The sequence below is a fragment of the Fonsecaea monophora genome (genome assembly GCF_001642475.1).
Source record: "Fonsecaea monophora strain CBS 269.37 chromosome Unknown Scaff7, whole genome shotgun sequence".
NCBI classification, from domain to species: Eukaryota; Fungi; Ascomycota; class Eurotiomycetes; order Chaetothyriales; family Herpotrichiellaceae; genus Fonsecaea; species Fonsecaea monophora.
The window spans coordinates 23992-49114 of NW_019173938.1; the positions used below are offsets into that span (position 1 = coordinate 23992).

The following is a 25123-nucleotide window of genomic DNA, read 5'->3' on the forward strand; positions in this document are numbered from 1 at the left end:
GGAGGACCATCTCTTGGCACAGTGACTAACTCGATATGGGTTAGCGAAAACCTCCCCTTCAATATCTATCTTTGTCATCCTTCTTGATCTCTTCATGACACAATGGGAAGATGTTGCAGACGCCAGACTTATAGCGACAGACATCTTCAAAGACGTCTTTACTTTCGAAAATGAACTCCAGTTTGCATAGACTGCCGGATGTTCCTCAAAAAGCCAGATCTGACCGCTGGCTCGCGCCCGACCCTGTCCCCCGATGAGGTCCTTCTATTTGTACAGGACGGGGTTGGGCTGTATGAAGGGTGAGACTGGCTCTGGCACTTCCAAAATACTAAAATCTACAGGCTGACCTTAACTAGAAAATACAAGATCAAGTCTTGCCAGAAAGGTCATGCATATCTGACCTCTCACCGCGCTTGTTATGTCGACGATGCAGATCCACGGGCCAATTCATGGGCTGTTGATCTCAAAGATGTGGAGAAACACGAATTCCAGGTAACAAAATCCGTTATCCCATACGTAAGAAGTGCTAAGGGGTTGTTTCAAACAAGGCTAAATTCCTCAAATCCTCCCCAAAGGTCACATTGTTTCCAAAGCCACCGAAACGAAGGTTTGGCACCATAGGCAAAGGCGGGTCGTCACAGTCCCCGAGCTTCCAGAGGGTTGCGTCCTCTTCAACTCCATCAACACGCGCTTCCAGTCCGTTTCGTCCCTCTGCAATATCGTCTAACCCTACACCACTCGTCATCGGCACCTGGGTATGCCCGATCTGCTCTTTCTCCAACCCAGTGCCGTCTAACTTTGATCCTACAATCGCGACGGAATCTTTTCCACTACCGCCTTGCCTGGCTTGCGGGATCAAGCCGCCCTTTTCTCTTGTACTCAAGGCAGCTGTTACAGCGAATGCAAAGCGCCTTCCAGCACCCAGACCCGAGTCAATCAATCTCACACCTGATTCCCACACCCAGTCCTATGGGGATGAGGTCTCATCAGAGAATATCACCTGTCCCCGGTGTACATTTCACAATCATCCTTGGATGCGCATCTGCGAATTATGCTCTGCACCCCTCCCAGTACCAGACTCCATCCAGAGAAAAGCACTTGAAGATTCGGTGAGTCGGTCTGAATCACCAGGACCTGAAATCTCGGGACTTTCGTTGGAGGAAGAGCATGACACCCCAAGTGTGAAGTTTTCTTTTCGAAATGGAGGTGATCGTGTATTCTATGAGCGACTTAAAAACGCAATGATACAGAGAAAGTGGCTGCTACAAGATGCGCCACCCATTCCACGGCCTGATCTTGACCGTTCCCCGACACCACTTGGAAATCCCGCCCTTTTGCCGTCATCTGAATCACGAGCTGTGGCTGTTGGCATTGCCGGCCTTGAGCAGCGCGGACTCCAGACCCGCAAGATCAACGAAGCGGTGCTGGGCAATGCTTTTGAAGATCTGGAGGCTCTGATGGCATCAGCGAAAGATGTGGTTGCGCTGGCAGAGCGGTTTGCTGTTGAGTCAGGGTCACAAACAGGTGTCCCCGGAGTCTCGTCCGACCCTCTCGTCTCCCAGTCAGCGGCGGCACTCGGCATGTTGGCAACAAGAGATATGATCGGGGACAATTCTTCTGCACTCTACATCTCCGAACTGGCAAGAAACTTGGCCGAATATGCTACGGACGACCAACGGGGAATATTGAGACGTCAAGGCGGCACAATGAGTCTGGTTGACTTATGGGCAACGTTCAACAGAAGTCAGAATGGGGTGGAACTAGTCAGCCCCTCTGATTTCCACAAAGCGGCCGAAGCATGGGAAAAGCTGGGCCTGCCTATCAAGCTACGACGCTTCAAGAGTGGACTCTTGGTGGTGCAACAGCGGAATGCAAGTGACGAGAAAACGGTTGGCCAGATCAAAGGGTGGCTCACGTCACTAAAAATCTCAACGGCTGCTACATCAGAGGCATGGGATAGGTCGGCGTATGGCATTGGAGTAACGGCACAACAGGCAGCTGTACAGTTTGGCTGGAGCCTGGGTGTTGCAGCCGAAGAACTCGAGATGGCAGAGGAGAGAGGTGCTCTCTGTCGGGAAGAAGGTGTAGAGGGCCTGAAGTTCTGGCTCAACTACCTGATTGAAGACGATTAGATAGACTTGTATCAAGACGCCATCTGGCCCTCCTTGTGTTCTTTGTACCGAGTACTACCAACCATTCGCGGTGCCCACCCACGAGGCTCTGAGGCCCCACGTGTCGTTGTGGCGTCGAAACTCGGCGCACTTGCCTCTTGTGATTATTTGTCCTCATTCTCCCTGAATTGAGGGATTGAGAGATGCGAGGACGTCGACACGAAAGAATCACGATTGCACTTTATGCTGATTTATGATGGTATCGGTACTGTCTCACCCAAGTCGCTCTTTTCCTTAGTTTCACGCCCAACATGGCCAGGATCGGCCGCGGAGGCTTTCTGGCTGTCGCCATCGTCTTCCATCTGGTCTATCTCTACTCCATCTTCGACATTTACTTTGTTAGCCCGATCGTTCATGGCATGAGATCAATTCCTCTGCAGCAAGATCATGCTCCGTCAAGACGGCTCATATTGTTTGTTGGGGACGGTTTGCGCGCTGACAAGGCCTTTCAATCCTTTCCAGACCCTTCTCCTCCCGAGCCAGACAATTTCGACCCTACACCGCGACCTCTTGCCCCTTTTCTGCGATCTCGAGTACTTGAGCACGGTACCTTCGGCGTCTCCCATACAAGGGTCCCTACAGAGTCGCGGCCTGGTCACGTCGCACTCATAGCCGGTCTCTACGAAGACGTTTCTGCGGTGACGACTGGGTGGAAGCTGAACCCTGTTGATTTCGACAGCGTTTTCAACCGAAGTCGGCACACATGGAGTTGGGGCAGTCCGGATATTCTTCCGATGTTCAAAGAAGGGGCAGTACCAGGACGGGTTGATGCCGATCACTATGCTGCAGAATTCGAGGACTACTCGCAAGATGCCACAGCACTGGATACTTGGGTGTTCGACAAGGTTAAAGATCTTTTCAAATCTGCCAGCACAAATGCCACTCTTGATGCGATGCTTCGAGAGGACAAACTTGTTTTGTTCTTGCATCTGCTTGGCCTGGATACGACCGGCCACTCCTACAGGCCATACTCCAAAGAATACCTTCACAACATCAAGATTGTCGACCAGGGTGTTGAGGCCATTACAAATTTGATTGAGGAATTCTACGCCGATGGGGAAACCTCGTACGTCTTCACGGCGGACCACGGGATGAGCGACTGGGGGAGTCATGGAGACGGCCATCCCGACAATACAAGAACCCCTTTGATCGTATGGGGTGCCGGCGTGGCCCGTCCCCAGCTTTTCCCAGATCAGAACGCTCCCGGCCATGACAGCCTCTCCTCCGACTGGGGTCTTGACCATGTGCAACGCCATGATGTTGACCAAGCCGATGTTGCTGCGCTCATGGCGTACCTGGCGGGATTGGAGTTTCCAGTCAACTCTGTCGGCAAGCTGCCGTTGTCCTATCTTGCTGCATCGACGCAGGAGAAAGCTAGTGCGTCGCTTGTGAACACCAAGCAAGTCCTTGAGATGTACAGAGTCAAGGAGGAACAGAAGAAGGCCACCTCACTTAATTTTCAACCGTTTCCCCCTTTTTCGCAAGCTAACGCCTCTGTGGCTGATCGAATTGCCGCCATCGAATCGGCAATCGACAATAACCAGCATGAGGTAGCCATCCAGTTATCTTCGGAACTCTTCGACCACGCCCTCCAGGGCCTTCGGTACTTGCAAACCTATGATTGGCTTTTTCTTCGAGCACTTATTACCATTGGATATCTCGGCTGGATTACCTATGCAATCACGACCGTCATTGACCTTCATGTCCTTCATGGTGCGGTACAAGATGAGAGGACGCTTGGCACGACCATGGTATTCTCGTCTCTCCTGGTTGTGTTGTATTCATTCTTCGTCATTGAAAAGTCGCCTGTAACATATTACGCCTATGCCTTCTTCCCAGTCTTCTTCTGGGAGGAAGTGTTTGCCAGGAGAAAGGCTCTCTTTTCCGGTGTCGGTGTCCTTTTCGGCCATGTTCGCAGCTTTTCTCGATCTATCTCTCTTCTCATCCAGGTGTTGCTGTATTTGTTCGTTATTGAAGCTCTGGTCTGTGACAGGAATCAACTCTATCATGAATCTGATCGCTGACCCTTACAGGTGCAATCATACTTTCATCGCATTATCTTCACCGTGTGTTACCTTGTTGCAGCGGTCTTTCCGGCCGCATATGGTGTGGATTTCATCAAGACAAACAAATTAATCGTGCTGGCATGGGCAACGGGCTGCCTGGTTCTGAGCACCTTTACACTTCTCCGAGTGGTCAAGGTTGAAAGTTCCAACATGATTACTGCAGGAGGCTCACTTATGTTTGGGGCCGGCGTTCTCTATCTTGCTTTTGAGCACGATATCACCAAGCTGTCGAAATCGCGAGTTCAGGAAGCAGAACCCAATTTACTATCTCGAGTTCTCATGGGTCTTCAGATCGGTATTATTGGGCTGACAATCATCGTCACGCGCTCAAGTGTCGCCTCACTTCAGGCAAAGAAAGGGCTGCCTCTCGGAAACCAAGTCATCGGTTGGCTCGTTCTGATTGCCTCTGTTATCCTCCCCTTCGTGCACCGGATAGCACCCAACAAACACTACCTTCATCGTCTCGTCATTATTTTCCTGACATTCGCACCGTCGTTTGTCCTTCTTACCATATCGTATGAGGGTCTCTTCTACTTTGCCTTCTGCGCCACGCTACTTACATGGGTACGTCTCGAGCACGCCATTCAGCTCCATGGGCCACCACAACCACGAGACGCTTCCTCGGACTCCATGCCCTCCGCAAATGGCATCACCATAACCTCCAAATCCCAGACATCCGAGAACCTCCATCCCGACCAGACCTTTCGCACGCTTGCACTCACGGACCTCCGTCGTGCCCTTTTCTTCCTCTTCTTTCTCCAATCCGCCTTCTTCTCTACCGGTAACATCGCCTCGGTTTCCAGCTTCAGTCTAGATGCCGTCTACCGCCTCATCCCGATCTTTGACCCCTTTTCGCAGGGTGCTCTCCTACTCTTCAAGTTGATGGTCCCCTTTGCCATCATCTCGGCGGCACTGGGGATTCTCAATCGCAGACTCGGGCTACAGAGTTCGGCGCTGTTTATGACGGTGATGAGCATTAGCGATGTCATGACCCTGAACTTTTTCTGGATGGTCAAGGACGAGGGGAGCTGGCTAGACATCGGCACCACGATTAGTCACTTTGTGATTGGCAGTCTGCTTTGTGTGTTTGTGGCGGGCTTGGAGGGAGTGAGCCAAGCCTTGATTCAAGGAGTTGAGGTCGATAGCTACGAGGACAGAACCAAGCAGATGAGCGGAGTCCAGGTGGTGCAAGGGAGCACCGTGGCAAGAGGTGCAAATGGGACGGTGAATGGAGTCGTCAAAGTGACAGAAGGGCGAGAAGGTGTGGACGAGAGGCTGGTGATTGATTAGCCACGCACACAACTGAGGACACAATTTCGTCATTGCGATGGTCTGGGTGATATCACTCTATGTCGAATGTGCGTGTTTTCCGGAGATTGGATTGACTGACAATCATGAACCTGTGGGTATGTATATATGATCGATAGGACAAACACGGTGGTCCTAGGACATGTTTCTCAAGCCTATTCGGCTTCATCACTCTGTCTGTGCCGAAGGAGTGCTAGACTGTTTCCGGATCCCATGATTAACTCGTTTTCTTTGTGTTCTGGTCTAGTTTTTGTGGGCATTTTACGTTCAAGAAGAGACGTTTCGAGCATGGAATCGTCCAATAGATTTTTTTTTATATTTTCAGGTGTGATCTATGGACGGGATTATCTGATATGTGATATCCCATGCGTTTCTACAGAGGGTTGAGGGACGGGGGACGCCGGTGTCAACACTAGTCCTCCCCGTTTTTGGGGTTTGTCGTTTTGTCGCCTGATAAGATGGGATGGGATGGGATGCGACTTGATGAGATACACCCTAGTGGTTATCTCTATTCAGAGGGATGGTTTATGGTGTCCCCAACTTCTCCGATGCTATTTGTTCGATATTGGTGGCGTATTCTCTCTTCCAATCAACTCGAATGTGTGATGACTCTGCCCCTGACTGTCCTGTCCTGTGTATGGACAGTGACAACAATGTTTCATGCGTGACCGAAACCCATCCCATGCTGGGTGGAAAGCCTCCCCATAGACCAAAAATCATAGCATGTCTTTAGCTTTTCATTTTTACTCGCGAGGATTCCCAGCGCCCCTGTCAGGCACTCCGGTCGTGCCCTTGGCCTTGGAGTATCCCGCGTGTTCTCCGGCCTTGCCACCCTCCGCGGCGACAAACTCTGCGGACACGGGTTCCTTTGCCTCGGCGCCTGTCATGCTCACGTTGTGTCCTGATACGGGTCCGCGAGGGTGATCGCCTTCCTGCTGGAGGCGGCGGAACTCGCTGTTCACGTCGCTGGGGTCGCGGAGGCCCGAGCCGCCCGTTGCCCCGGCGCCCTCGGGGCCCGAAGTCGCTTTACTGGCCGTATGGTGTCCTTCGTGCCGGAGCTCTGTCGACGTCTGGCCCTGGCCCGGGTGGCCGAGACCTTGGTGCACATCTGCGGAGGTCGCGCCGGACAAGGTGCTCAGGGGGTCGGTGCGCACGCCTTCCTTGCCGTGGGAGCGGTCGACGTTGTCGTTGAAGGCTTGTCCGGGCACTTCGCCCGTTGGGTTGGGTTGGAATGTCGCGTTTGCGGGAGCCGTGCCTGGTGGTAGGGTTTTGGCTGAGAATTCGGGGGCGTGGTCCGCCGGCGAGACCTTTTGACCTACTTGGTGCTGGAAACCGGGGAGAATAATATGTCAGTGGTCTGGAAAGGGTTGTCGTGGAGTGGTTCAGGTCCCAGGTATGTCAAAGAGATACTTACACCATGCTTCTCCATGGGTTCATCGCGGGGCTTGTGAGGCATGAATTCGCCCTGGGCGTTGGTCATAGAGTCTGCGTTTCTTGCTGCCATTGTGTGTGTGGTTTTTGAACAGATTCAACAGAAAGAGAAACTTCTTCAAATTCGAGGTGTCAATTCGTTTTGCCGGAGAGTGATAAGGACAATCAAGGTCACAGAGAGGAATCGAGGCGGATTGAAAAAGGTCGTGTGCCTTCCCATGTGCCTGAATCTTTGACGTCATGCGGCGACATTGTGATCTCATAATTTTTTCCCTCTTGGTGTTTTCATGTGGCAATTGCCAAAGAGGCCTGGGAGGGGCATGGAAATTGCTCGGAGGTTCCTGGAGGTTCAGTGGGAGCATGGTCGTGGTATGGTGGAATAATCATCTTGACTCGGTGCTCTTCTTAGAAAAATGTACCGAGTAGATGCCGTGGATCTCCCCCAAAACACATGCCTACCTTGACGAATACAGTCATTGAGCCACCCTTTGTTAACCAGGGCTTCAGTCCTTACTTCGCATAGGTCCCCGAGAATTCAGGTGCCGAAGCGCAGCACCATACGTGGTAGTCGTTGTTGGAGGTATGAGTGACATCCATGATGGACGATTGTTCCGCTCGTCCCTGAGGTCACCACCAAGCCTTGGCCAAGCTTTTCAAATGACACGTCACGCAGCCGAAGTCGCCAGCCACGCACTCGTATACGCGAATCTCATGTTCTGATAGAGCGATATACAGGGGCCTCAAAGCCTCGTCACACTTGACTCTTACCTTCTTGTTGACGAAGGAGCGCACAGGACCACCATTCGCCACGAGCTCTCTTTCCAGAAGCCGTACCAAGCATCTTCGCTTAGACGAGGCCATCAAGCCAGGATAATGGAGCGGCCGAATTCACCGTGCCCGATATTGCCTCGTTCGACAGGGATCAGCAGGATGCGTGCTATCAGGCGCGCATCGGTGCTGACGCTCAAGTTCTGTTAGATTGGGACAGCGCCCCGTGGAGTATGGGTTGGGAAGAAATTTGCGTGAAGGATGCGGAGTTGTTGGATGTGGAGGGGTAATTTGGTCACAGTCCAGCTGAAATGAAACAGTTGGACAATGATGCCACCAAACTTTACACTGGGACCGTTTTCCTGGAGAGCGCCATATGCAAACTGTGCCTTATACCAGCCAAAAAATAATGCATTCTTTTGGCAATCAGATGCCTCCACAAATCCACCTCTCCATCATCAAACTTCCTAATCAGGAGCGTGATCCGTGTCTTCACCGAATTGGGATAAGATGATCCACAATTGCGTGTGTGATTGGCTCCAGGTGAACGAGGCTTTGCGGTACTCCGTACTCGAACCCCTAATTTAGGGACAGCTCACGATGGCTCCTTCGTCGGATCGGTCGTATCACAGAAGCCATGGGACCTCCTTGAGAGACTAAGAGGGTGGGAATGGGACAACGCCATCGTACGCTTTTATAGAGTTGTGATGAATGTCCTCTTCGAGAAGCTGGCACAGAAGAGTGCCTCTGTACCAAAACGAGGGGTCTTCGGAGGAAGATGCGCCATGGAAGGCTTGTTTATTGCGCACGCACCGACGTGCGCCAATTACCCACTTTTGTCGTCCTTGGCCGTTGAAATGCGAAGATCTGTGGTAAGTCATCCGCAGCCTGGTTACCCGATCAGGCGTATAGGCGTCGATCCAGATCCACCCGTTAAGCTCAACTATGAGAGGCACAGAAATGCAATTTCGGTTCATCGGGAATTGTGTCACCTCTCCCCCTTGCGAATGCTAGTCAATGTCAGCGCCGTTACAGCGCTTGTGGATTGTCCGGAAGCAAAGTTGTAGATGTCTGTCTACTGTATAAGACTCTGTACGGCTGCACAGAAATGGGATTCCTGAGAGTTTGTGGTAGCGCCTATTCATCACTTCGCCAGGGACTATTGCCCGCGAGCTGAGAGACTTGGTGTCTCGCCATGAATCCCCAGTCACTCGTTTCACTCCTGCTCGCGCTGGCCGCGCTGCAACCATGCGAAGTTGCTTCTCTTGCGGTGCCCCGGCCACCAACCTTGAAGAGCCGTTCACTCCTTCCTCCTTTTTCGTTGCCGCAAGATGACCTGCTCGACCTGACGAGGGCAGTAGATATCACGGCAAAGCAACTTGGCTACTTGTATGGCCCTCCGGTCGCAGGAGGGCCTTTCTTTCCCAGCGGCGCTTTGGGCCTGGCAAAGGTCGCCGCCGACCAAGTCGAGATCCAGCTCGATGAGGCACCGATCCTTGCGGCGGTTGCTGTCGATACCACCGACAGTACGGTGTCAGCCCCTCAGTACAACGGCCTGCAGACCTTGGACGATTACACCCTGTTATATGACGGCCACTGGAAGGCAACTCTGCCATCTGGTCCCGTGCCAGGAATGTTGACCAACTACACCCAAGACCTTTTGTTTTCAATGGAACGTCTCTCACTGAGCCCCTATCAGGTGAAAAGGCTCAATCCCTCCTCAGACACGTTGCAGTTCAGTGTCGACGATGACGTTGCGACGGATCTCACAGGCATGACACTGCAACAACTGTTCCAAGCTGGACGTCTCTTCTATGCCGACTATCGAGACCAGAAAGATCTCACCCCGACCGATCGCTTTGCCGCCGCATGCGACGCTTTCTTCTACATTGACCAGACCTCTGGGGATTTCTTGCCGCTCGCTATTCGTACCAACGTGGGATCGAATCTAATCTACACTCCCAAAGACGACCCAGCCGACTGGCTACTAGCAAAGATTATGTATAATGTCAATGACTTTTGGTTCGCACAGTGGAACCATCTGGCGAGCACCCACGAGGTTGTCCAGATCACATATCTGGCCGCCATCCGAACTCTGAGCGACAACCATCCAGTTCTTGCTCTGCTAAACCGGATCATGTACGAGGTGTACGCGATCCAACCGCTGGCCGAGACTCTTCTGTTCCTTCCTGGTGCAGCTGTCGACCAGGTTTTCGCCTATACCGGTTCCTCGGCGCAAGACTACACCACCAACCTATACAAGAATGGCGGCAGTGGCCGCTTTCAAGCCAACTATTTCAAGACCGACCTCGAGTCTCGCGGGCTGATCAATTCCAACTTTGGCCCCGCGTTGAAAAACTTCCCTTTCTACGAAGATGCTTCGACTATATATAATGCGATCCACGCCTTCATGACATCCTTTGTGAACTCGTACTACGCCAAAGACTCAGATATCACGGCCGATAATGAACTTCAAGCGTGGGTGAAAGAGTCCCAAGGTCCTGCTGAGGCGATTGACTTTCCGTCGATCAAGACCCGAAGCGCCCTGATTGATGCTTTGACACACATGGTGAGCACAGGACACCCAGCGCACTTAGAGTAGATCTGCAAGTAATGTGCTAACCAAATATTCATCTCAGGCTCATCTTGTTTCTACCTCCCACCACACGATCAACACCAACGAGTTGCTCTCGGCCAGTTCTACGCTGCCCTTCCACCCTCCTTCTCTCTACCAGCCACCCCCCTCCGCCAAAGGGTTTACAAATGTGGTGGATTTCCTCCCACCTCTTGACAAGGTTGAAGCGCAGTTCAGTGTGGCAGCCATCTTTGTACGCCCCTTTTTCGTGGGCACGAACCGCACCCTGATGCATATGTTTGAAGATCCGGTTATGCTCAGCCGCATGAATAGCGCTACCCAAGCGGCGGCAACAACCTTCTTCAACAGCATGCAGTCATTCAGTGGACAGGTTTCTGCACGGACATTTGACGGCAATGGCTTGTCCCAAGGGATGCCGTTTGTGTGGCAGGCTTTGGATCCGAATGTGGCGCCATTTTCTATCACTTCTTAGGATGGTACATTTGAGCGCTCCTCTGCTTTTTGTATATTGATGTATGTACTTTCGACACTGATGTGATGGGGCACCTATTTTTTCTCTCTTCTATTTCCCCTGCAGCAGATAATTATCGTTGGATGCCAAAGTGCTCAAATTCCTTCGTATTCCTAGAGTGATGATGGGAAACCCCCTTGTCAGCTTTCCGGAACCCGGGTGTGTAACAGAAATGCATCCTTTCAGCTGCGAAGGAAGAAGTCCCGAAACTTTGTCGCCATTTCTTCGGATGGAGCAAAAAAAAAGGAGATCTACAGAACCAACCTCTTCTCGAACTCACTGCCGCAGAAACTTCCTTCACCAACTTCTTTTTAAGGCCCAGCCATCAAGCACTGCAGCTCAAACACACGTAAGCTTCGTCCCTTGCCATACTCGGTGAAAGGCTCAAAGTGTCGTGATGAACTAGCCCTCTCTTCACTCTATCTGTTCGTGCCTCGTAGGTCTACCGAGTACTGGGGCTCGAGTCAGGAACCCAAGGGGCCCAGTTGAGTCGACAACTCCTGCTGTTGGGGGCCGTTGGGTGGGTTTATTGGAATAATGACATTGCTTTCCTAACTCGGTGGTCAGCCTGAACAAGTCCCGCCGGGTTCAACCCATATCCAGGTTGCCAGGTGCCCCGAAAACGTTTTCTGATGTGGATTTGCCAAAGGTCGAGTTCGAGAAAAAGCCCGTTTGTTTCAGAATTGGATCCTAGAGGAACAAGACTCTGTCAGACGGGGTTCCCTTTGGTCCCTTTGGTCACTCTGGTCCCTCTGGACTCCATATCGCATGCCAACTTCTGGGTTCAGTTAGGCAAAGCAACTAGTCAGTGGTGACCTTTTCCTCCCCCGCACCAGCATATCCCTGCTTGGGCCCTGCTGGGCCCTGGGCTGGTGGTGCAGATCAACAATCATGCAGGTCCAGGGATGCGGAGACCACTTTGGGGAGGGTGTTTCTATTCGCTGCTCCTCGCTAGCTTCAGGCCAGCAGGCCCTTCAACCCAGCCCTTTGGCAATTGAGGATGCCCGACCGCGTCTGATCTCCCGGACGCCACCCTGGAAAAGCCACCCACCCAGCGTCTGGTCCAAAACTGCCTGCGTGCGAACTAAACGGCGACCGAGTGTTCGGTACCTGGCCCGTACCTGGACGTCCGTGGGGCAAGCCTTGTTGTCGCAAAAGAGCGCCCGTTCTGCGAAATAAGGATCTGCCCTTTTTTGCGCACAAGGACGACAACCTACCGAGTAGTACAACCCGGCAGACGAGGCCAGCAGGAGACGTTCCTCTTCCCACCATGTGGTGGAGTCCATGCGCAAGCCTCCCACCCTCTCTCTTCCTAGACTCTGCGAAAGAAATCCTCCTGCAAGCTCTACCTACTCTCTTCCTCCCACCATCCCAGCCCGGAAAGCATTTCTTTCATATGTTGTGTCCTTTTTCTCTCCTTTGCCCCCCCCTGTTTGTACAATAATCCCTTGATAACGCTGCTGCTTTCCTGGTGAACCCAGCTTTTTGAAAACGTGGTCCCTCCCCCTCCTCAAGCCAGCGTCGAGTGTGTACAGGTACATCTCTTCCAACGAGACGAGAGCTATGATGAACCCATGACACTGCATTACACACTCTGCGACGACTCTATCTTTGAATGACCCTCCCCGTCGCAGTAACCACACACAGTGACATGCCATCTCGTTGTATACGTCCGGCTACGAAGACTCTTGGTTGGCCCAAGGAAATATAGCACAGACCTGTCGCAATCCGGGTCAAGATGGTCGACACATTGCACCGTAAGTATTCAAGCCACTACCACTCAATACGAACAGACGGGTACTGAATATCGACAGCATCTCCTGAGGTGATTGCTACTTGGCCTAAACCGAACTATGTCAATCCTGACACAAGAGGCCCAGGCCTGGTCTACATGTGTATCATATTCGCCGCTATTGGCATCATTACATGTACAGCCCGAGTATACTCACGACTGTTTATAACCAAGGCACCCGGCCTGGATGATCTCCTGGTGGTTATCGCCCTAGGGTTCCTGACCGCCTTGGCCGTCCTGGTCATCATCGGCAATAAAAAATACTATAGCGGCCGGCACATCTGGGACATCCCACCCGACAGCTTTGTCGGTGGACGTGCCAACATCTGGGCCAGCCTGTGGTGCTATGTTATCGGCATCACCTTGATCAAGATTTCTGTCCTGTTGTTCTATCGCCGCCTCAGCGTCAAGTTCAGCAGGGCCTTCCTGATCGCAACGTGGATCGGCATCATTTACAACGTCCTCTATTTCCTCTCCTTTGGCCTGACGCTCTTGCTCCTCTGCAGTCCCCTGCACTCGTACTGGGACAGCTTCAACCCCGTCTGGGCCGCGACGCACCACTTCCACTGCGGTTCCGAGGGTGCAGCGCTCCCTGCCTCGTCCGCGTTCAGCGTGGCGGGTGACTTTTACAGTACCCTGCTCCCACTCATCCTGGTCTACTACCTGGAACTCCCCCGGCGGCAGAAGATCGCCCTGTACGCGCTGTTCGCGCTCGGCTTCATGGCCGTCGCTGCCGGGCTGGTCCGGACGGTGCTGATGTACAACTTGCTGAACGTCGACTACGACTTCACCTGGGAGCTGTGGTTGACCTGGATCTGGGCGATCTTGGAGCTGTATCTGGCGCTGTTCGCCGCCAGCGCTCCGAGCCTGAAGCCGTTCTTTCGACATTTCTTTGTCGAGTCGCTCAGCAGCCTTGCGAGGGGCTCGAGAAGACGCGGCGAATATGGCCATGACAACAGCCACGGCACTGGGGTGGACCCAATGTCAGGAAAAGACTTGGGAGGAGTTGGAGGGAAAGGGTTGGGGACATTCACGTCCGAGACGACCAAAGGTGACGCCAGCGTGACCTTTACGACCGACCTCGAAGGGGGCAGAGGTCCTTGGGAAGGTGAACGTAACGAAAGGGCAGGATCTCGCCAGAGTTGGTTCCTGGCCGATGGCGAGAGCGACGACAACGGGACGAAGCATTTCGAACTCCGGGCCAGCCAGGACGGGAAGAAGATGATTCCCATGCGCGTCTACAAGCGCAGTGATTACCCTACCTACGACATCCCCGAGAGATCTTCCGAAGACCCCTTTGCCGACGCCGGCGAACGTACCCAACCCTTCCACCAGCAGTATCAGCCACACCCCGCGTCTGCGGAAGAAGCCACGACGGCATTACCACAGCGGCCAGACTGGCCTCTACCCATTATGATGCCGCCGCCGACGCCGTCGACGCCGCCGCAGACGACGACAACAATGATGATGATGATGGGGACGGAACAGCAACACGAGCCGCGCGAGTTCCTCGCCAACCCGCGGCTTTCTTCGCCGCCGTACTTGGAGAAATAGATGCGTTATTGGTACCAAAAAGGAACGATAAAGTCCTGTCCAGTCTAGTCTAGTCTAGTACCCATAAAAATAAATGTAAAATGTAAACAGTAACAATGACATGAGAGGACATGAGAGGAGAGTGAGAATGACGAGAGAGAGATATAACACGCAACAAATACCCGCATTATCATGTCGAGGAATTACATGGTCTGCTGCAGTTGGCTGGCTAGCTAGCTGGCTGGCTGACCTGACCTGACCTTTTCCAATAAAATGTTCGTGGCTGATGGGGAATGGAGCGCCGTCACCAAATTAGGCCGAGGCTTGACAAACTGCCACTGACTGCTAAGCACCCAGCACCCAGCACCCAGGGCAATCCACGCACCACAGGCACGCACCGCAGGCACGCACCGCAGGCACGCAACGCAGCCAACGCAGGCAGCCGCCCCGCGCAGCCTCCCACCCGTCGCCGAAAAGCTTTGTTTCTACCGAGTAATTACCTCACCTACTCCATCACCCAGTCAGACACTCATTAGACCGAGCCAGACGCCTCTTACCACCGGCGTCGACCCAGACCTACGTGACCTGTCAGCCTCACAGAGTGCGGTCTCACCTCTCTTCAGTCAAGAGCAATCAATGCGCAGGCCAAGTCTGCAAGACGAGGATGTCGATCACCAGCATCTGGTACTCGCCCTAGCCCTGCACCACCACGGCCCTTCCTCTTGAAGTTGACCGTCCTAATGCGAGGCACACTTCATCACCGGGAATTTCTCCTTGGTGTGCTTGATGCACCCGTCCAGCGCCTCCTCAGCCGCAGTTGCGGAACGCCTTGCCACGATTCAGATGTTGGCGAGCTTGGGATTGGTCACCTCAGGCATATATGGCTCTCGCCGAATCTGCCTGCTGGTGTAGGCATGTCCAGGGCAGAAATAGCACTTGTGGTGCCACGTCCAAGTGGTGCTTTTCCTGCTGCACAGTTGCCTCGTATGAGCATTCTCGCATGTACAGAGAGCCGCGTGCTAGGCTGTACAGTCTGCGCCTGCAAATGGTCAGGCTTATGCAACTACCGGTTTACGATGACTGAGCTCAGCGGCACCCTTGTTGGTCGAACTTCACAGCACATTTGACTTGACTTCGATTTCTCCAACTTCTTGCGGCAGCCATCTTCATATTTCTGTTTCATCACGCCTTGCTTCATCACCACCCGCCTCAGCGGAAACAATGTCCGACCCGTTCTCTATGATCAGTTTGGCCGCAGCAATAGTGCAGTTTGTCGATTTCGGCGCCGTAATCATTCAAGGTGTACGAGAAGTCAAGGGTTCAATCTCTGGTGCAACCGAGCGAAATCGGAGCGTCGAAGTTGTCGTGAGCGACTTGAGAAATCTGGTCCTGAAGCTCAGTGAACCGCACCATTCGCGGGAAAGTGAGGATGAGAAGGCTCTTGGTCGCGTTGCCGATGAGTGCAAGATTCTGGCAAATCAAATTCTCGACCTTCTCCAGAAGATCAAGGCAAAGAACCCCAAATCAACCCTCCATGTCGTTTGGGCAGTACTCAAGAATCAAAAATATAAGAGACAAAAGCTGGAACTAGAAGAGAGATTGGAAAGTTGTCGGAACCACCTGGAATTCCAATTAAACTATTTGACCAGGTGACACCCTTTCTACCTTGATCTGGGCAGAGAGAATAACGATCTTACAGTGCTGAGGTGAAGACTAGACTGGATACACTGGTCAACTCTGCAGAAGGTCTAGCTGAAAAATTCGAGTTTCTTCGAACGCATGTCGAGCAACTTCGCTGCGGAACTGGTGTTGCGTCTTTCAGCCCCGAGGCTCAAGAACAAATCCGAAAGCTCGTGCATCTTCCAGACGACGAAATCAAACAGCAACGCGTTCTAAAAAGTCTCGCCTATAGTGAAATGGAAGCACGATTTAAAGAAGTCCCCCAAGAACACAGCAAAACCTTCGAATGGATCTTTGAAGACACCACCCAAGGAAGCAGGGTAGACAACGACCACTCCAGCCGAGAGTCATTTGTGGATTGGTTGTCATCCGGACGAGGGATCTTTCACATATGCGGAAAACTGGGGTCTGGAAAAAGCACATTGATGAAGTTTTTGTGTAATCACCCTCACACTCAAAGGGAATTGCAACGCTGGGCAGGTAAGCTGCAAGCCGGAAGGGCAATGCACAGTCACATCGGTCCTTGAGAAGCACAGACTAACATGTTCTTGAAAGGCGGCCGGAAGCTAATATTTGCCAAATTTTTCTTCTGGAGGGGAGCCAAATCCGTGGAACAGAAGTCTGTCTCCGGCCTCCTCCGGTCGCTGCTCTACGAGACGCTACGTGCCTGCCCCGAACTCATCCCCCGCGTGTTACCAGGCCTCTGGGCTCAGGCCGAGTCCTCGTCCTGGCAGGCGGACATGAAGCTCGATCTCGGAAAATTGGAGGCCCGAGCAGCAGTCTCCAGCCTCATCACGCTTCAGAACTTGTACAAGGAGTACTGTTTTTGCTTCTTCATTGATGGTCTGGATGAATTCGAGAAGACTCCTCAGGACGGCTATGGAGATCTGATCAGGCTGCTTGGCAGCTGGTCCGAGGCTGCACCGGAAGTCATTAAGATCTGCGTCTCAAGCAGAGAGGACCTGGTTTTCATGGACGCGTTCTCTAGCGAAAGGAGATTCCGCCTTCAAGATCTAACAAGAGAGGATATTCAACGTTACGTTCGGGAGACTTTGCCCATAGCAGCTCACGAACAAACCGAAGGATTAGTCGGAAAGATAACCGAAAGGGCTGATGGGATCTTCCTTTGGGTGGCTTTGGTGACGAAGTCAATTCGAGATCAGTTGGAGGAAGGGTACGAGCTCTCTGTTGTCGAAGAAGAGCTTAACCGGCTTCCGAACGAGCTGCAAAAGCTCTTTGAGCATCTCCTCGAGACTATCAACCAATCTCCCGGTTGCAAGACAGCTCACCATACCTTTGCGATGGTTCTGAAGCTTAGACATTACAGCCTCGACCTGATGTTGCTGGCGTATTCTTTTCTGGTTCATTACGAAAAGAACCCGGGCTTTGCTATGGATGCATCATCCCCGTTTTTGCACACAGACGACACTGGCGGAAGAAGTCGAGAAGATAATGCACGCAGAAGACTGTACCGAGACTGCAGACACCTTCTGGAAGTGAAGGAAAACCAGGATGACGGGAATACGATCACCGTCACCCACCGCTCCATCCTCGAATTCCTCGAAAGTCAGGCTGTCAAGGACGCGATGAAGTGTGATCTTGATGGCTTCAGCACGGAAGAGGCAATTTCTCAACTCTTCCTTGCGGCGTTGCGGCACAAAAGGGAAAGATTTTGCGACGAATTTTTGAGTCGTGTCGTTTATAACATCATCTGTATGCGAGACGAAAGTGGCATCGATCAAGAACCATATCATTTTCTGGAAGCTTTGAGTGCCGCGGCGAGTCCCGTCGCGATTCACGACCCTGGGACCTGTATGGAGCCACAAGAGTATAGACGGAAGGTGATTTATCCTGCGTACGCATTCCGTGTCCCTGTGACGGATGCTGATACAGGAAGGGCAGACTACTGCCTCACATCTCCAGTCTATGTTTCGGCATTTGTGGGAGCTTGCCAATACGTCGCTTGGAAGATACAACGCGATCTAACCATTATCGAAAATAGGTCCGAAATTGCTCTTATTTTATGCTGCATTGAATCCGGACCCGTAGCACGCCCTGAAGCCTTTCGCAGAAGGATGAGTATTCTCGAACACCTCCTCACCCGAGGGCTCTCTCCTAACGCCATGATACACAATAGCATTACGTCGACTGGCTACTTTCATGAAGACCTGAGTTTCTGGCAGCAATTCGTCCTGACCCTTGGACAGAGGCCATTTCCGTCGGATGAGACCAAAAATGTGTTCGGCGAAGTAGTGGAGAGCTTTCTTGCCCGTGATGCAGACCCTTACGTGTGGATTTCGAAGGCTTTTCGAAGTCTAAAGGACGGGACGAGTGACGAAATTCTGCAAGTTACTCTGGGAAGAGAGCGATCTAAGACTATATCACTGAAGGACTTCGAGGCTTCCGAATACTGGCTCCCACATTTGGATGAAACAGGCAAAAAGGTTCCGCTCCGAGACATGATAGAGTTCTGGAACTTTGATAACCAGGAGGCGATCCTGCAGTTACTGGATGCGAATGTGCGGCGACGAGAACTGATGGCGAACGTGGACGACGTGTCAAACGATCAGCTACCCAAAGACCAGGAGGAATGTGTGATAGAAGCTCTGGACACGCCTGGACTTCAGAAGGAACCGCCAACCACATCAGCGTCAACCTTGAGAGATGCGGTCGCGGAGAAGCCGGCGATGAAGCCTTGGACCACGAGAGACCTCTGGTGGTTGCTCCAATGGTCGGTGCGAAGTCATCTTCTTCCATTCGTGCTCGGTGAGTGTCTACTGCGGTGGACCCGGTATCCTTGTCAACTTCTGACGAACTATTCCAGGCATCCTTGTGGCCTGTGCTTCGCCTCGACTGTGGACTCTGCTGACAACACAGTCGAGTATGCGAGAAGAGAGAAGAGGCGGGGGGATCTCAGAGCTGTGAGCTGGATGGAATCTCTGACTCAGTGATCCCTCCATTCTGCTGCCAGCAGTGCGCTTCGCTCTCTGTCGCGGCAAGTAGCGAAGAAGACATTTACAAGCCATTGGAATCTAGGCCTGTGCTGGTGGTCATCTGCCTTTCATAAGTGTCTTTGGCGTTGGATGTATATTTTATAGATATGAGCAGCAGGATCGCCAGCGACTTCCATATGCGGTATTAAGGCGATGATCTTTTTACTCATTACCAAAGGGTGACGACAACCACTTTCTCTCTCTCTCTCTCTGTGTGTGTGTGTGTGTGTGTGTGTGTGTGTGTGTGTTTCTATGGTCCTCTTCTCCTCCTTGTTACCTTGACCCAACCTTCTCATAGCCTAGCCGAGTCCATATAATTCTACACCGCAGAACGCCTGTATCCAATCGAGCGATATCACACAAAACATAACCCAAAAACAACGGTCTCCCCTTTTACATGTGTGTAACAGTGTGAGAGAACACCTTGTCGCCATGTCCGAGATCAAGTCCAAGGGCGGAGTGCAAATCGCGAAAGGAGACACGGTCAGCACGCCTGTACGTACAGCATTTCCACTCATAGAATAGAGAACAGGAGGCGAGGCATGACGAGAAATGGTGTATAGAGTCAGATTGCTAATTAGGGGAACTTTCTGAGATTTGGAGGATAATAGTATCGAGGCGGGAAACATGAGGGACAGGTTCGTCTGTCCGTCGCGACTAGATTCGCGTTTCTTTTTCTTTTTCCGTTGTCACGTTGTTAAGTCGTTCCCCCCTTGGGGTTGGTGTTGACGGTGACGGTGGTGTTGACGTTGTGGACGATATGTCTAGGTCGAACAAATTCTCCCTAGTGACGACGACTCGCAACATGCAGAGGAATTGCTGAGAGACGTCAAAGGCGCGACACACCCGCCCGCAGTGGTCTTTACGGACCAGAATGGGAAAAGGGTCGCGCATCGGCCGGGGACGTTGAGAGATTTAAGTAAAGATGAAGATAAAGATCATTAAGGAGGCCAAGGAAAGAAAAAAAGAAGGATGGGGAGAGGGAGAAGGAGGTAGAGATGGAGGGAGGATCCTATACTATTTAGTTAGACTAACCGGGAAGATTGCTACCAACTCAAAGTATGATCTATGTAAGACCACATGAGTGCGTTAGGTACTATGTACAGTATGTAGAGGCAGAAGAAGAGGGTGGAGATGGAATACTTGACCTCCGTTAACCAATTAACCAAGTATCTACCTAACTAGTTACTGGGGGAGCATGACCCCCATCAAAGGCAAGTAATATTTCAGAATTCGCATTCACATCACAGTCGTTGGTAGCGAGAGTCAGAACATCCATGACCTAGAAAAACGGTCGAGACTGACTGGTCAATCACCTCCTAAATTATATTATTCTCTTTACCATTGTACAATGCACTATGCATCTACTTGACCAAGGCCATTAGGAAGCCGTCATAGTTCTTCTCCGCCACCGTCTGGACGACGACCGCGTCGACCCGGTCATCCTTGCCCACGGCCTCAATCAGCCTCCTCGCCCCGGCGATGCGAGGATCGTCCTTGGCGGCCTCGTCGGCCAACAGACCCCGGCGGACGACGTTGTCGACGTAGATGCTCGTCCGGGGCTTGGTCATCTGCAGCGCGTACTCAAAGTAGGCCAGGTTGTTCTCTTTGTCGGCGTCGATGAAGACAAAGTCAAAAGGTGGGCGCTTGCCGGCTTGGACTTCGGCGAGCAGCGCGGGCAGAACCTCGATGCCCGGCCCCAGGAGCACCGTCACTCGATCGCTCAGGCCCGCGTGCGCAATGTTCTCTTCGGCCACTTTTTTGTTCTCCGGGTTGACCTCGACCGTCGTCACTTTGCCGTCCTCCCCCGCCCCTGCGGCCAGCCAGATGGCCGAGTATCCCCCCAAGGTGCCGACCTCCAGAATGTTCTTCGCGCCGGTCACCTGGATTTGCAGCGATAGGAACTTTCCCTGTCCAGCGAAGACTGCAATGTCTGGCAGACCCTTGGCGAGAGAATTGGATCGCGCGAATTCCAACGCCTCGTGGTATTTGTTCCGTCCGGGGGCGAGCAGATGGGCGTTTGTATACTGGTCCACGGCCGTCCAGCGGGGATCGTGCTCATGGACTACCGAGTATCCACCTTGTGCCGTCGTCATTGTCAATGCAGTGCTCACGAATGTGTCTACCTCTAACCAGAAGGATGTTGGGAAAGGTCAGTCTGGCGTAGCCTGGTTGTGGTGACTCAATTCTCTCCAGGAGGACTACGAGCCCTTTTAATCTTTGCTTCGGCCTCGGCCTTCCTCCTTCCGAGTTCGGCCGATATGTCTGGGTGTAAGGGTGTCGCAAGAACTGTTGCGATGGCGTATTCTCCGTCGTGGCTGATGCTGAGTTGGGCCACCTGCTCAGTCACCTTGATGGTGGAATCATCCGAAGTGGCCGTGGTCGCGGGAGCCTCTGGACGCGTATCACAGACGACGTGGACGGCGCCGTCGGATTCAATTCCGACCCTCAGATCGCGAAAGCTGAGTAATGAAGCGTCCCAGGCCTTTTTGGCTGCCTCCTTGGACGCCCAGCGGCCGGCGATCCAGGCCACCACCTGTTTTCTAGCGAGCTGGTCGTGACGACCTGCGTCATCTTGCCAGTGCGGGAAGCGGCGTCTCAAATCCTCGAGCTCGGCGGGGACAAGGAAACGATTGGCCAGCCTGACCAGGCGTCTGACGTCTGGTTGGAGCAATGCCGAGATGCGCTTCGTGGCAACGATGTCGGTGCCAATTCGCAGCGCTAGAGGGAAAGGAGCCCGCATTCATTCGGCTTGTCGCGCGCGTACCGGAGGAAGAACTTCTGCGGGGATTGAAAGGGATCTTTTCCAGGGCTTTTTAAGAGAGGAGCTCTGTGTAGCGGAGTGCTTGTTGACTTTCTGGGAGGATTTGGAGAAATGGTCAATTGGAAGGACGGAGGGACGAATGAAGTCTAAGGTGGCCAGCAACATTTGGCGAGATTGATTATTCGGTGACTGCGACTTCAGCCACGCAACAAACTCTCCTTCCCTATTAGGCTTGTCGATGGAATAGCCACCGAATCAAAGATTCAGACAAGGGAAATGCTCGAATCATCATGGACCTCTACCACCCATTCTGCTATCTACGGGCTATTCAGACTGCTATCACTTCCTCATCCAAGTATTCCTGTAACAACAGATATCGCCCGCCTCCGCGCAACTCCGCACCTTTGCGGGGCCCGAGGCCAAAGACAATGAATAATATGGCATTGATCTCCTGCTTCTCTCTTGTTTGCGTGTAGCAGTCTCCATCTCTCTTTCCCCGCCGCAAGACCAAGACACAAACCAAATAGCCTTAAAATGAAGCATATCAAGTGTTCAGGGACGCCGTACGAGGTGAGATTACGTTGTCAAACCCCGTGAGATGTACAAGTGTTGACGTGCGCAGATTGGTCGTCAACATGGCGAGGCAGCCAAAACCGAGGTTCACGGAAGCATGGCCTTCTATGGCGCTTACTTCAAGGAGAGGGCGAAGCTTTCGTGGCCACAGGTGCAGGATGTAGCGCGAAAGTCCCTGCCCTGGTTGCAAAGTTCGTACCCAGAATATGTCGAGGAGATGCAAGGCGTTGCCGACGGCGCGGGCCTCGATCTCGAATCAATCGTCGCACTGAATGTCCGCACCGAGATTGCCTTTGGCATGGTGAGTGACGGCTGCACCGCGCTGGCCTGGAAGACGTCAGACGCGAGTTTCCTGGCGCAGAACTGGGACTGGAACTTTGACCAAACACCCAACATCATCTGTCTCTCAATTGAGCAACCGGGCAAACCCAGAATCCATATGATGAGCGAAGGTGGAATCATTGGCAAGATTGGAATGAACTCGGCAGGTGTCGGCGTCACGCTGAATGCCATCCAAGCGCCGGGCGTCTCTTTCGACAAGCTTCCTTGCCATCTTGCGCTGAGGACGGCACTCAATAGCACCTCTAAAGACGCAGCAGCAGCCGCGCTTCGTAAAGCAGGAGTGGCTTCGGCTTGTCACATCACCATCGCTGACGCTGCAACTGGGGGCGTTGGATTTGAATGTACAGCACTTGACATTGTGGAAATGCCCATGGACACGGACGGCGCATTGCGTGGGTCGTGTACTCACTCCAATCACTTGGTCAAGCAGCACAAGGTGGCAGGGAACGTACTTGTCGCCGACTCCCCCTTTAGGCTCGACAGGATCCAAGAGCTAATGAAGGACATTGGCAAACCGACCATGGAAAACTTGAAGGAGATTCTCAAGGACGAGAAAAACTATCCCGTCGCTATCAACCGAGCCGTAGGTGAGAAGAATACCAGCCAAACCTTGTTTTCCATTATCATGGACTTGAAGCAAGGCTTTGCCGATGTCAAGATGGGACGACCAACAGAGGATGGGGAAGCGTTCCAGCTGAGACCATAGTGGACATTGCGACACAAGGACCGAGGCGATCTCCTCTGTCCAAATAACTTCAAGTCTGGTGTGGTGGTTTTCGATCCGTCTAGCTTATGTACAATGCGTAGGTTCGTCCGAACCAATGTTTTCTCATGCTGCTGTTCTTCTCTCTAATGCGCCTCCTTCCCCGAGATCTTGTTGCCCTTGTCCTCTTGCTCCACCTGTTGTAGAAATTCCCTGCCAAGGTGTTAGGGAGAGCTTCGGCAGCCGAACAACGGGCGTAAAGCTCCTTACTGAATGAACTTCTCCTCGTCCTTGCTTGAGGCGTTGATCGGAGGTGTAGTCGATTTCTTGGCTCCACCGCCTCTCGTCAGCAGGTAGGGCAGACCAAATGCGGTGCTGAGCGTAGCGATAGCCAGCTACAGATAAATGGTCAGTCGATGCGGTCCGAGGGAGGACATTTCCTCAACGCAGATTGAATTGTGACAGAGCTGGATCGATCACGGTCACGTACCCAGTGGGATCCGACCTGGCGGCCTGCGACATTATACATAGCAACCATCTTGACGGTTTGACGGGCTTTGCGAAGGGGATCTGTTCGAGATGGCGTGGGAGTGGTGCGGGATTGCAAAAAGATGAAGCAGATCGAACTGAAGCCCCGAGATTTTGCGTCTGAGCTGCTGGAGCTTCGTTCAATGACCCGCCGCATGCACCACGTGCTACGGTGGGCCACAACAGAGACTTGTGCGGTTGCCGCCTAAACCACCTGCGCTTCATCTCGGCGGGGAGCTGGGAGGGCTCCGGAAGCTGCAGGGAAGGGTCATTGCACCAAATCAGTAACTGCTACGACGCGATCCTGAGGCCTTTTTTTGCCTCCATACCATATGAGCCGGTTATATTGGGCGACAGGCAACTGCAAACGCGCCTGTTGAAGTTTTCCATTTCCGCCTGCACTCCCCAAAATGGCCGGCAGTGAAGGAGACCGCCCAAACTCTGCCTTCCCACGCGAGCAGTTGAACAAAGACCTCCAAAAGCTGGTCGACAAGCAAGATGACTGGATGGACAACTTTTACGAGGGGGCTGGGCCCGACACCACCGACACCAGCATGCGATATGCCGCGTACGCGAACCGTCTGCGTACCATCATGTTGAGCGCCCATCGATATGTTGCGTATACATCGGACATTGGCGAGTCCTTTCGCCCGGTCGCACACCCCATACTAGTTAGAAGCGCGTACGCGGTGTCATGGGCATACGTGCTCGGTGATGTTGGGCACGAGGGATACAAGGCATACAAGAGGAATCAGAGGCTGCTAAATCCTCAAGCCGATGAGGGCTCTGATGGAACACCAAAAGAACCTCTGGGCAAGGCCGATGCTGAGGCAGCACCACAACAACCCATTCACATCCCTGCGATCGAAGACTATCGGGCTGTGATGGCTCAGCGAGCTATTTTCCAAAGTCTCGCATCAATGGGGTTGCCCGCGTTTACGATCCACTCGATCGTGAAGTATTCAGGGAAGGCGCTCAAGAGTGCGGCAAATCCAGCTATTAGAACTTGGGCCCCGATTGGAGTGAGTGAAGCGTCCCGAGACTTTTTGTTCGAGACTGACAAAATCATAGCTTGGTCTCTCGGTGGTTCCGGCACTGCCATATCTGTTTGACAAACCCGTGGAGGAGGCTGTAGAATGGACATTCTACCAAGCATTCAAGGCCATTGGCGGAGAAAACGCAGTGGGCAACAGACACAGTACAGGCAGAAAGGAGGCCTTGCAAGTCGAAGCAAAGATTCTCAAGGAAAAGAAGGACTTATAATGGCGCACCCAGGCTCAACGGGGGAAGAGGCTGTTTGACCTCTAAAATATTGTTGTACACATTCGACTGTGTCTCGCATATAAAGCATTTCTACTCGATCT

General features: G+C 52.7%; 10 protein-coding genes across 10 annotated transcripts; 7 read left to right on the forward strand and 3 right to left on the reverse strand.

Annotated features, from left to right (window-relative positions):
* Positions 1-1241: 1241 nt before the first annotated feature.
* Positions 1242-2132, forward strand: AYO21_01715 (hypothetical protein; the record flags this gene model as incomplete). Its single annotated transcript, XM_022651697.1, has 1 exon — positions 1242-2132. The coding sequence occupies one exon, from the start codon at positions 1242-1244 to the stop codon at positions 2130-2132; it is 891 nt and encodes a 296-aa protein (XP_022515815.1).
* A 290-nt stretch (positions 2133-2422) lies between these two features.
* AYO21_01716 (hypothetical protein) lies at positions 2423-5527 on the forward strand (the record flags this gene model as incomplete). The annotated part of the gene is made up of 2 exons (XM_022651698.1): positions 2423-4153; positions 4205-5527. 2 exons carry the CDS (start codon positions 2423-2425, stop codon positions 5525-5527), a joined length of 3054 nt encoding a protein of 1017 aa, XP_022515816.1.
* Positions 5528-6288: 761 nt separating this feature from the next.
* On the reverse strand, positions 6289-7049 carry AYO21_01717 (hypothetical protein; the record flags this gene model as incomplete). Its single annotated transcript, XM_022651699.1, has 2 exons — positions 6289-6870; positions 6960-7049. 2 exons carry the CDS (start codon positions 7047-7049, stop codon positions 6289-6291), a joined length of 672 nt encoding a protein of 223 aa, XP_022515817.1.
* Positions 7050-8939: 1890 nt separating this feature from the next.
* On the forward strand, positions 8940-10812 carry AYO21_01718 (hypothetical protein; the record flags this gene model as incomplete). The annotated part of the gene is made up of 2 exons (XM_022651700.1): positions 8940-10313; positions 10384-10812. 2 exons carry the CDS (start codon positions 8940-8942, stop codon positions 10810-10812), a joined length of 1803 nt encoding a protein of 600 aa, XP_022515818.1.
* Positions 10813-12589: 1777 nt separating this feature from the next.
* AYO21_01719 (hypothetical protein) lies at positions 12590-14197 on the forward strand (the record flags this gene model as incomplete). Its single annotated transcript, XM_022651701.1, has 2 exons — positions 12590-12608; positions 12666-14197. 2 exons carry the CDS (start codon positions 12590-12592, stop codon positions 14195-14197), a joined length of 1551 nt encoding a protein of 516 aa, XP_022515819.1.
* A 1200-nt stretch (positions 14198-15397) lies between these two features.
* AYO21_01720 (hypothetical protein) lies at positions 15398-18781 on the forward strand (the record flags this gene model as incomplete). Its single annotated transcript, XM_022651702.1, has 4 exons — positions 15398-15825; positions 15876-16336; positions 16412-18622; positions 18681-18781. The coding sequence occupies 4 exons, from the start codon at positions 15398-15400 to the stop codon at positions 18779-18781; spliced, it is 3201 nt and encodes a 1066-aa protein (XP_022515820.1).
* A 1432-nt stretch (positions 18782-20213) lies between these two features.
* AYO21_01721 (hypothetical protein) lies at positions 20214-20945 on the reverse strand (the record flags this gene model as incomplete). Its single annotated transcript, XM_022651703.1, has 1 exon — positions 20214-20945. The coding sequence occupies one exon, from the start codon at positions 20943-20945 to the stop codon at positions 20214-20216; it is 732 nt and encodes a 243-aa protein (XP_022515821.1).
* An 86-nt stretch (positions 20946-21031) lies between these two features.
* On the reverse strand, positions 21032-21592 carry AYO21_01722 (hypothetical protein; the record flags this gene model as incomplete). The annotated part of the gene is made up of 1 exon (XM_022651704.1): positions 21032-21592. One exon carries the CDS (start codon positions 21590-21592, stop codon positions 21032-21034), a length of 561 nt encoding a protein of 186 aa, XP_022515822.1.
* A 691-nt stretch (positions 21593-22283) lies between these two features.
* Positions 22284-23234, forward strand: AYO21_01723 (hypothetical protein; the record flags this gene model as incomplete). Its single annotated transcript, XM_022651705.1, has 1 exon — positions 22284-23234. One exon carries the CDS (start codon positions 22284-22286, stop codon positions 23232-23234), a length of 951 nt encoding a protein of 316 aa, XP_022515823.1.
* Positions 23235-24169: 935 nt separating this feature from the next.
* On the forward strand, positions 24170-25022 carry AYO21_01724 (hypothetical protein; the record flags this gene model as incomplete). Its single annotated transcript, XM_022651706.1, has 2 exons — positions 24170-24781; positions 24831-25022. 2 exons carry the CDS (start codon positions 24170-24172, stop codon positions 25020-25022), a joined length of 804 nt encoding a protein of 267 aa, XP_022515824.1.
* Positions 25023-25123: the final 101 nt, after the last annotated feature.